We start from the raw sequence: 11,103 nt of genomic DNA on the forward strand, positions 1-11,103 counted from the left end.
ACCCTGGTTTAAAATCCTAACCCTAGTTTGAAACATTACTTTGAAACCCTAACCCTGTCAATTTTAACATAAATACATTAAAAAAATTGTGTATCAATAAATGTATAATAAACCTTATCCTTAGTTCATTAACTAATAGTTTCAAACATCTAAATACTATATTAATAGGATAAATGACATACAGAAAATCTATATAAATATAAATGTGTGTGTGTGTTGTGGGTAACATGTAGATGTAGCTAAAGTATACATTCAGGAAATATGTTTTTAGAACTCTTATTATTATAACAACATTTATACAACAAGGTACAAGTGTACATACTGTAAATATGTTTTTAGAAATATTTTCTTATAAGATTTTTTAGAACAAGGTACGATACTGTAAATATGCTTTTGGACCTCTTATTATTATAACAACTTTTTTTAAAACAAGGTACAAGTGTACCTACTGCATTGTGTGGTAAAAATTAAAATAAAATCGAACTAAAAATCTAACTTAAACGCAGGTACCTGAGTACAAATATAAGATCTTAAAAGGGCACGTTTCTTTCTTTTATATTACACATCCTTTTTTTTTTTTTGGTAAACGAAACTGGCCATAGTTGAATCTTTCACCCAGCGCTCCACTTTTCCACATCCAATATGGCGGCAAAGTTGACCTACGTTCAGCAATCAAACTGGGTTTATGGATATTTTCACTGATAAAAGCCCTCGACGATCACGTGATTTCACGGAAAACCAAACTTTAATTTACGTTGTAGTTACGCAGCCCACCAGGGGGCGGCGCTGTTTCAACGAGTGGTTTATATATATATATATATATATATATATATATATATATATATATATATATATATATATATATATGAATATATTTTAAGACGCGCACGCGCACGCACACACACGCACAGTCATATGCGGGAGTCGAACTCATGGTCCATGCACACAAGACAGTCGAGCCATCCCCACACACAGTTAATAACATACTGTAGGACCGAGTGACGTCATCGCCGGGCTGAGAGGTAATCGAAGCGCGTCCTGCGCTTCGCTGTTGTTCCGCGTTCGCCTCTTGGACGACGAGTCGCAACTTTGACCGAATAGCCTGCTTGACTAAAATCGAAAAACACATTGATGGTTAGAATGAATTTACTTGCATTCTTTGTTTTGGCTGTGCAAATATACAGCGTGACGCCTGGTAAGTTGGACTTTTCGGTTTATTATTCGAAAGATTGACGCTCTTGATTTGGAACTGACGCAGTCATTATTGTTTATTGCTTTCGTTTTCGTTTTCGTCGGCATTTTAAGTTCTTTCACCTGAACGCCCGCTTTGTCAGTTATACGGGAATAGATTGCTATTATTATAAATGTAATAAAGTTGGAAAATCAAAGTGATGTGCCCCAGCATAAATATGCAATCGATGAAATGTGGAAAAGCCTACGCACAAGAATGAAATGTTGTACAGGGGAGTCTTTGCAATTAATAATTAACATTTCACAGTCATGGCAATAAAAATGTGTCTAATCTTTCAGAAAAAAACATTGTATAGCCTCCTTACATTATAATGTCGATAAGAGTCATCATGTCTCCGTAAATGATATAAGGCAGTTCTTTTGTTCAGACAAGTGACATTTTTTTTAGATGTTACCTGCTGACAGTTTCGACTGTGAGGAAGACTGGAGACACAGTCGAAACTGTCAGCAGGTAACATCTAAAAGTTGTACTAAGTTCATCTTGTTTTTCCTTTTCAATTACTTCACTGGTTCTTCTATATCAAACAAATTATTTTAGGTGTATTTACCTGACATGTTCTTCCGCCGAAACATGTCAGGTAAATACACCTAAAATAATTTGTTTGATATAGAAGAACCAGTGAAGTAACATCTAAAAGTGTTTCACTTGTCTGAACAAAAGGATTGCCTCATATTATTATTGGATTTTTTGTGTGCAAATGAAAGAGAATGGCAAAAGTTATGTCATTAGATTTCTTTCATCAGTGGATGTTAGTCACTGCTGAGGGGCATCGAATATCTCGCTTAGGGCGTCACACTGAAATCTTAACATATTAACAACTGAAAGAAAAAAACATAGGCAGGTTGTCAAATTCAAGTTTGACAAGTTTGTGCGGAAGAACGCGTTTGGAGAAACATGACAGTTCCAATTTCAAGTGCTGCAAAGTTCCATCTGCAGGCAGAATCATTGAAAATATGAAGATTGATTTGATCATGTGTGTCATTTTTGTGTTTGCCTTCCAGTCATTCACACGCTCAATTATTTCCAGACGGCCTCTCAAGTTGCAAAGCTACCAGAGTACTGGGAGGCCGCGTATGTTGACGGCGTTCAGATTCTGCACTTTGACAGCAACCACAGGAAAGCAAAAGCGAAACAAGACTGGGTGGACAAAATCACAGAAGATGATCCGCACTACTGGGAGAGAGAGACGGCGGGCAGTATTAGTCATGAGCAGGCCTTCAAAGTCAACATTGAAATCGCTAAAGAGCGCTTCAACCACACTGGAGGTTTGTTTACGTCCAACCTTCTGCTCGTCAAATGACACTTTTTTTGTCACTGCTGGCTTCTCTCTGATCATCGTCCTCGCTGAATCTTGTGCGCCATCCTTTCAGGTGTTCACATGCTTCAGGAGATGTTCGGCTGTGAATGGAATGATGAGACTGGGGAGGTTGATGGTTGGCTGCACTACAGTTACGATGGAGGAGACTTCATATCATTTGAGCTGAAGACGATGAGCTGGATCGCAGCACATCCACAAGCTTTCATCACCAAACTCAAGCGGGACCAAGACGACGGGGTCAATCAAGTCTTGAAGAATGACCTAACTGAGGTGCTTCCTTTCCTGTTGAAGAAGCACGTGAGCAACGGGAGGGACTTCCTGACCAGAACCGGTACATTGTCCTCTCACGTCTTCTCTGCGTCTTTCAAGCTCACGCACAATGTCCATCTTTGACGCTCTTTCAAGTTGTATCTCTTCCTCCATGCACATCCTCCACTCTTCTCTCCATCTTTGCGCGCAGAGCTTCCCACGGTGTCTCTCCTGCAGAAGACGCCTTCCTCTCCAATCACCTGCCACGCCACGGGTTTCTACCCCAGGACGTCGGACCTCTTTTGGAGGAAGGACGGCGAGCAGATCCACGAGGACGTGGAGATGGGGGAGACCCTCCCCAACCACGACGGAACCTTCCAGACCACGGCCGACCTGAAGGTGGAGCTGACGCCCGCCGCGGAGGGCCGCTACGAATGCGTGTTCAAACTGGATGGCGTCCGGGAGGAGATGGTCACCAAGCTGTGCGCCAAAAGCATCCTGAGCAACGCGCGCATCCAGGGTGAGCAACGCGTCGGACACGGCTCGGCATCACGCCCACAGTCGTTTACGTGTCTCGCTTTGTTGCCTTGTGAAGAAGAGGAAGACAGGAAGAAGGCGGTGGCCATCGCTGTCCCGCTGGTGGTCCTGGTTCTGGTGGTGATGGCGGTGGCGCTGGGGGTGTTCCTGGCCAAGCGTCCCAAAAGCCAACAAGGTGAACGACGACACAAACGTTTGCTCCGTTTGTGGCGATTCCTAATCTCCTCTCGCTTCTCTTCCATTTCAGCCAATTACGCTCCAGCTTGTAAGTGAGACGTTTTCCGCTTGCTGTTTTGAAAAAATGGCAATGCCTTGAATGTATTTTCTTTTATGCTCCCTCAGCCAGCACCTCATCTTCTGAGCAGGATTGAATGAACCCCACTAAGGTTGAAGGGATGTCTTCTTTTCTTGGGTGCCACGCTTGATTGAATCATCGCATTCCAACTGTATGAAATATTTGGAAATGTTTCTTATTTCAAATTGAAGTGCAACAGTTTTACAAGTGCAGTGAATTCTAATTGTATTTACTTCACTAGTTCTTCCAAATACCGCTAGAGGGAGCCAACATACCACAAGTAATATCTGCATCACACGTTGCTTTTTTTTAAGTGCTTTTTTGTTAAGCGAACTACTGATCAATTTGATACAAGTTTGAGTATCATTATAAAAATGTTTGAAATGAGGTTTCTGGTCACTGTATTTTCACTTGAGGATATATAATTTAGCAAGGATAAGCAAGAAATTTATAATAAAGAACACGTCTTTTTTTCTGTTGTCTTCGAAAAAAAACATACAAAACACATTCCTATTTACAGAGAAGTCCATGTGGAGTTTATTTTGTTATTTTTATTTTATTTATCTCCGTCATTGATGTGTATTTTGATCAATAGACAATTCAACTTTAGCAAGTAAACGCATATTTACATAATTATGCTTGAGAAGGAACAAGATGAAGAAAATCTTATAGTTCCTGCCCCCTTCCACATAATAATAAAATAAAACAACATAATAAGTGCAAAACTTCATCAAGTACAAACCAAACACCTCACGAGAAAATATATACAAAACCAGACAAGAAATAACTAAATTCATAAATATAAAGCGAAATGTAGACACTTACGGCTGTCCATATAATCTTATTGTTCTGCCGTTATAGATTTTTTCTAATTGGAATATATTTATATAATACTTTATCTCATTGAAAAGAGAAGGTACGAATAGAAATCGATGGAACTGAAATTGAAAGGGTGCAGGAAAACAAATTTCTTGGGGTTATAATAGATGACAGGCTGAGTTGCTGAGTCAGACTATGGAGCAGTGTAAGTGAGGAACTCAAGCAAAGTCCAAATATCCACCAGTTTAAAAAAATGTTCAAAAATATGTTGTTTAGCAGGTACAAGGACTAAAAATGCCAAATGGCTACACAAAAGCAAAAATAAAACAGGATAACAAGTTGAAAGTGTGTAGATTTATACGTTGAATCATTAGTTTATTGGATAAACTGAGAAAGTGGTAGGAATCTAAAAAGGTATGCTTCTTCCTACTCCTTTTCGAGCATTCTTTGCTATTGATTTTTTTTGGTTCTATTGGTTTGTTGGTTTGTTTGTTTGTTGTACGGACTTACATATGACACTTTAGTGTTATTTGTTTTATTTTTTATCTTTTTAGTTTTAAATATAAATCAATCAATTGTTGGGTTGTGTCCACAATTTAGGGAGCGCGGTACCTGCGCCTCACGGCAAAAGCCATTGCCAATCACCTGTCATCCAATTTACTCACTGCGTGCTCGTTTGATTTCTTCAGATTTAGGAAAATGCCAAGACACTGAAGCAGAAATTAGACTTACAGAGGTTGGTTGAGTTCAATCATAATTCTCGTTAAGAAAGCTCTGTTTTCAGGAAAGTACAATACAGCGCTGGGCCTTTCAAGAACAGAAAGTCTCCATTCCGAAAAGGCAACGTTCAAGGTTCTTCGGTCAGCTTATATTCAGTCGCACATGCCGGTGTGGGCCGAGTTTGATGGGTGATGAGTCTTTGGGGTGGGGCAAGTTCGCAGGAGATTTTGATTCCATGGGAGTGGGTGCTGCTTCGGTGAGAGCTGGTTCCGTGGGGGTGGGTGCTGATTATGGGCGATTCGGTGCGTGTGTGTGGGGGCTGTTGTCTTCCATCCCGTCTTTCGGCCTTGGCGATCATCTTTGGCCGGGTTCTTGGCTGTCTCCCTCTGGCTCCTGCTGGTTTTATCTCCAAGTGACCTTCCTGTAAACATTCTGCTCCATTCTTGCACATACACTGTCGCACCTCATCCATTCGTCATTCTTTCAGTTTTGTCATTTTGTACGGAATTATGTGAGCTTTTGGCTGTGACATCATCAATTTATTAATGTTCCCTGACTATGCAAAGTTCGTACTCACCACTTACCATGTTTTTGTTTGTTTGTTCTTTTGATACTCCATGTACTTGCTTACGTCAGCATATTCTTAGTTTAATCATGCTTCCAACCATATCTTTTCTTTGTTAGGCAAAATATTTCCCTCTGTCCAGAACGTTCAGCAGTCATCGAAAACTGGCCAAAACATTAGTCAAAACATAAGATACAATCAAGTACTGAACATTTTTAGACGACTTTGGCAGTGTCCGTGATTTCGAGAATCATCAGGCATGCATTAAACAGTTCCTTAAGGGTCATTAAGCTATTCAGGCAATATATCAAAAAACATTTGTTATTTCAAAGTGCTCAGAAATATATATCCGATCATAAAGTTATAAAAACCTTTGTCATTACCACCTATCAAAAATGTCTGGTTATGTCTTCTTTATTGATTTGGTGTGTAGGTATAATTATATGCTTAAAATATTTCTTTTATTGCTTTAATGTGAATATACTTGTCTGCTTATGTACTTTATTCAATGAGGTTTGAGCATATCTGTTTTTGTAGCTCGGCAGGACTTTTTGTATTTCGACCCCATTCCTTCACAATCAATCAATCAATCAATCAATCAATCAATCAATCAATCTGTCTTTTAAACCCACATACAGCTAGCTCCACAGTGACTTAAATATGGCACTTTAAAGTGTTATTGATTGTATTTTATTTGTATTCATTTCCCCCCTCCTTTTATATGTTCGGAATAAAGACTCATCATCAACAGTGATGCATTCATCGATTGTCATACGTTCAACTGCTCTGCATTTCAAGTCACAGCCAACAAACAGGGCCACCCCCCCTCCCTTCTTGTTTCTTCTACGAGGGAAATAACAGAAAACGACAATATAAGAACAAATAATCAATTGCTCTTAAGGAGTAGTATTGGCCTCTTAAACAATAAAGATCTCAATAAGGGACCAAGCATTGCAATTTACGAAATAAAAAAGAAATAAAATCTAACTTCTATACAGAAGAGCTCTTACATATAAGAGGGGGCAGTCAGAAATGTGAAGGGGGCATGTTTTTTTGTTTTTTTTACACATTTTTATCACTGTTTGTGTTTTCATCACGGCAGTTGTTAGCTGTGTGCCCAGATCTCAACCTGGAGAAGTGGATTGCACTCTGTCAGGCGTCTACACTAAGACCTGTCCAGCTTGGGTGTCCCACCTGAAGACTAAATCTTCTGCTGGTATAGCTCTTAGGGTCACTGAGGCAAGCAAACCCCCTGACCACAATAAGGTGGCAATCCCTCAGGGGGCGAACTGAAAAATAAATGAAATAAATAAATGAAAAGTAAAATAAAATATCCTTCCTCCAGATTTCAACAACCAAGCAATAATCATTTTCAACAACATAACATTCATCTTAACTGGATGGCCTAATTCTCAAAATCATTTCAAGCTAAAGGAAAGACTTGTCACTATCATCAATATTTACAAAACTGAAAGGAAGTCTTATGAAAATAAAATCATCAAACATCAAGTTCTCAAACTAATTTATAAAAACAGAAACATTTATAATTTTTTATTTATTAGCTAAATAACTCAAAATAGTTAGGGAACTAATTTGTACAACACAACAGTTACAGAACAGAACATTTAACATAACTTTTTTTCTTCTTTTTTTTAATGTATTTTTTTTATTAGCAACTTAACTAAAATCTCCTCCTTTCTCATTATTTTTTCTCCCCACTCCACTCTACAACAAAATAGTTAGGGAACTAATTTGTACAACATAACAATTACAGAGCAGAACATATAACACATAACTTTTTTTTCTTTTTTTTAATGTATTTTTTTATTAGCAACTTAATAACTAAAATCTCCTCCTTTCTCACTATTTTTTCTCCCCACTCCACTCTACAACACCAGTCTCCTATTTCCTTGTGCAAAGACTCCCACAAATTCATCCATATCCAAGTTACTCGTTATGGACCTCTCATGGGCTAAGATGACCAAATGTATCTTTCGCTTGTGTAACATGGTGCGACGAGAAGGGGTTAGGACACGGTGGCAATGTGGACAAGGAACGCTCACACGATGCTGAAGACACACCAATTACCAGGGCTGTTACATACAATTTATGCAACTCAGGAAAAGCGTCCTTGTACTCCTGTAGGTGTTTACAGACAGTGGATAGGTCTGTTTCATTTGGACATTTCTTGAGCAACATCTGTTTTGCCACAAGAATTCCATTTTTTAGATCATCTGCCACAGTGCCAGCCAGCGCGGACAGAGGATGCAACCCGGCTGAATCTAGAAATGTGCTGGATTTGGGTGCAAGAGTAGATATGGCTCTCATCAGCTCAACGTTCTTCTGAGAAAATCTATTCTCCATTTCTGAAATGGCCCTGTCAAGGATGTTGAGCAGAGATCTTTTCAGAGACTGAGAGGGGGAAATGGTTGGATCGTCCGAGTGTGTATGGCCCACAGTTGAGAGCACGGCACTTTGACCAAGACATTTGCTCATTGTCCTCCTTCTCTTTGGAGGCGGTGCATCGTCCCCAGCAGCTGCCTGAGATGACTCTCCCCAATCCTCGTCTTCACGGAGGCTTTTTAAGGACTCCAGTGCTGCAGCAACAACCTCAGAAGCACCGCACATATCCACAGACTGAGACTGTAGAATTGCATTTGCTGGTTTCAAGACACCAAGCACCAGCACTAGAAACTTTCCAGTCTCAAAGAAGTGACGCCTCGAAATTTGACACAGCAGGCCCGATGCCTCGGTGCACAGGTCAACAGCAGCACTATCATCCTCTGTCATCTCAGATAGGATACTGACAATATGGTCTTGATTGTCAACAATGCACCTTGTCAGCTCATAGTGGCTTCGGATTTCAAGCAGCCTTTTAAGGTTAGGTGCATTCTATTCCTCAGACACATAGTGGTGCTGAAAAAACTTGTACAATGAACTAGAGAGGTTAAAAAATCTCTTTGCACATGGTTCACTCTGTATGGCATGCACAACCACTAAGTGCAGTTGATGGTTGTAGCAGTGGATGTATGGGATATGCCTAGCAATCTTGTTTTGCAGCAGAGCTTGTACACCACCTCTTATCCCGCTCATCACAGAAGCTCCATCATAACACTGGCTAAGTATGTCGTCAGCACTGTAGCCAGCATCAGAAAGGTGTGTCAGTATTTCAGACGTGATGTACTCTGCATCAAGTTGATGCAAGTCAATCAACCCAATAAGATGCTCCTCTGGCATGGAATTGCTGACAAATCTAATCATCACAGACACATTTTCCACATTGCACCTGTCCCTGGTCCCATCACTTTTGAGGCAAAACCCTGCAGAATCAGCATTTTCATATTTTTACATTTACATGTTGAGTGAGGTGTAAACAGTCCAATAGTTGCAGGGGGGCAGGAGGGGGTGTCGACATGGATGTTAACATCAGTGTAGTAGGCAGCCGGCTAACTGTGGAGGTTCGCCGCGGTCCAGGCGACCGTGGGCCGACCGCGCCAGCCTCACCGACACCGTCCTCTCCTTCCTCGCCAGCTCCGCCCGACAGGGCCTCTCCGCTCAACTTATGGCCCGTTGCGGTCCCGGCAACTGCGGCCCGACCGCTCCAGCCTGCACGCTAAAACCAAATGCTAAAAACTCAACTTTAATAATGGCTAAAAAATAAATAAATAAAAACACTAAAACTAAACTAATTCCGGTGGAGAAGCGGTGAACAATCAGCGCCAGCGTCCTCTCCCCAGATTACTTCCTCCAAATGTTCAAATAATAACACATGAAAGCCAAATTGAGCAAATTGGCTATTTCAGAAGTGTGTGTCAAGCGGGTAGCCCTTTGCCTTAATCAGTACCCAGGAAGTAGATCTCGGTTTAAGAAAGGTTGGTGACCCCTGCTCTACAACATGCGTGGCACCTGATACAATTGTGTTTCGTCTCTGCGAGCGGCACTTGTCTTTGTCCTTGTCTCTTATTTAACCTTTTTTGAAATGTTGGCACTCGTATGCGCTGCTGTGACAAGTAAATTTCCCCGCTGTGGAATGAATAAAGTTCTATCATCATCATCAATTGGAAATGTTTCTTATTTCAAATTGAAATGCAGCTGATGCACTTTCTGGGTCATCTCGCTGCTTTTCAGACTCGCACTACTCAACTCGCTACGTTCATTTTAGTATCTCTAAAGTGCTAATTATGATCGTTCTCACTTTGGGCTGTAACAAGACTGATTCATTGTATTTATTCTTATCACTTTATTCTGAGGGCATTTTATTGATCAGTTTGAGCGGAAAGTATTCAATCAATAACGACCATTTGGATCACAAAACATCTAGTTGTCAAGTTATTATTGATGATGGATGTCATGAGAAGTGAGGACAGTTCACAGCAAGTACTGCAAATCATATTTTAGTCAATAGAGGGGGCCACAAGACCGCTACAAGATCTTGTAGCGCCACATCAGCTGGGGCAAAACTGACACTCGTCATCCAAAACGAAATTTGAAAGACAGCAAATTGTTAACAAATGCTTTATTTAAGATAAGAGTGTTAGTGCCGTTAAGTAAACTTCATGTACCTTATCAGCTAGCTTTATAGTAGACGGGAATACATTGCTATAACTGTTGGAAGTTTAAGTTCATACATTTGGAAAATTAAAAAAATGACACAAATCAAAGTGGTGAACACCAGCATAAATATGCAAACGATGAAATATGGAAAAGCCATCGTACATTAATTAAATGTTATACAGGAGAGTATGTAATTAATAATTAACATTTCACGATAATGGAAATAAAATTGTATCTAATCTTTCCAAGAAAATCTTTATATAGTCTCCTGAATATTATATAAATAATAAATACTCGAGTTGTTCGAATTGTTTATTTTTATTCATTTATTTTTGGCAAATTAAAAAGTGAGAACAGAGTAGGCAATCAGTGATTTGTAACAAAACTGGCCAGAGTTGAATCTTTCATCCAGCGCTCCACTTTTCCACATGCAATATGGCGGAAAAGTTGACCTACGTTCAGCAATTAAGCTGGGTTTATGGATATTTTCAATGATAAAAGCCATCGACGGTCACGTGATTTCACGGAAAGCCAAACTTTAATTTACGTTGTAGTTACGCAGCCCACCAGGGGGCGGCGCTGTTTCAACGAGTGGTTTATTTATATATATATATATATGTTTTTAAGACGCGCACACACACGCACAGTCATATGCGGGAGTCGAACTCATGGTCCATGCACACAAGACAGTCGAGTGTACCACGACACTTTCAGCCATCCTCAGTTTATTAACATACTGTTGGAGTGAGTGACGTCATCGCCAGGCTGAATTGGCTTGCCTGAAAGGTAATCGA

At 40.1% G+C, this 11,103-nt stretch overlaps 1 protein-coding gene across 2 annotated transcripts; it reads left to right on the plus strand.

Moving 5' to 3' along the window:
- Positions 1–1,022: 1,022 nt before the first annotated feature.
- LOC119128180 (BOLA class I histocompatibility antigen, alpha chain BL3-6-like) lies at positions 1,023–4,112 on the plus strand. Of its 2 annotated transcripts, none has more exons than XM_037260405.1 (7): positions 1,023–1,195; positions 2,254–2,517; positions 2,623–2,901; positions 3,031–3,339; positions 3,415–3,531; positions 3,619–3,621; positions 3,699–4,112. In XM_037260405.1, exons 1-7 carry the CDS (start codon positions 1,132–1,134, stop codon positions 3,725–3,727), a joined length of 1,065 nt encoding a protein of 354 aa, XP_037116300.1. In that variant the 5' UTR covers positions 1,023–1,131; the 3' UTR covers positions 3,728–4,112. The 2 variants fall into 2 exon arrangements, with proteins under 2 accessions (XP_037116300.1, XP_037116299.1); XM_037260404.1 differs by having other exon boundaries at positions 1,024–1,195; positions 3,604–3,621.
- The last annotated feature ends 6,991 nt before the right edge of the window (positions 4,113–11,103 follow it).

The sequence above is a fragment of the Syngnathus acus genome, chromosome 10 (genome assembly GCF_901709675.1).
Source record: "Syngnathus acus chromosome 10, fSynAcu1.2, whole genome shotgun sequence".
NCBI lineage: Eukaryota > Metazoa > Chordata > Actinopteri > Syngnathiformes > Syngnathidae > Syngnathus > Syngnathus acus.

Bases quoted from the DNA above. Each gene is read 5' to 3' on its own strand.
- LOC119128180 (XM_037260404.1), top strand. From the start codon at position 1,132: ATGGTTAGAATGAATTTACTTGCATTCTTTGTTTTGGCTGTGCAAATA. The intron at 1,196-2,253 runs GTAAGTTGGACT...TTTGCCTTCCAG, and splicing joins AATATACAGCGTGACGCCTG to TCATTCACACGCTCAATTAT. The intron at 2,518-2,622 runs GTTTGTTTACGT...CCATCCTTTCAG, and splicing joins GCGCTTCAACCACACTGGAG to GTGTTCACATGCTTCAGGAG.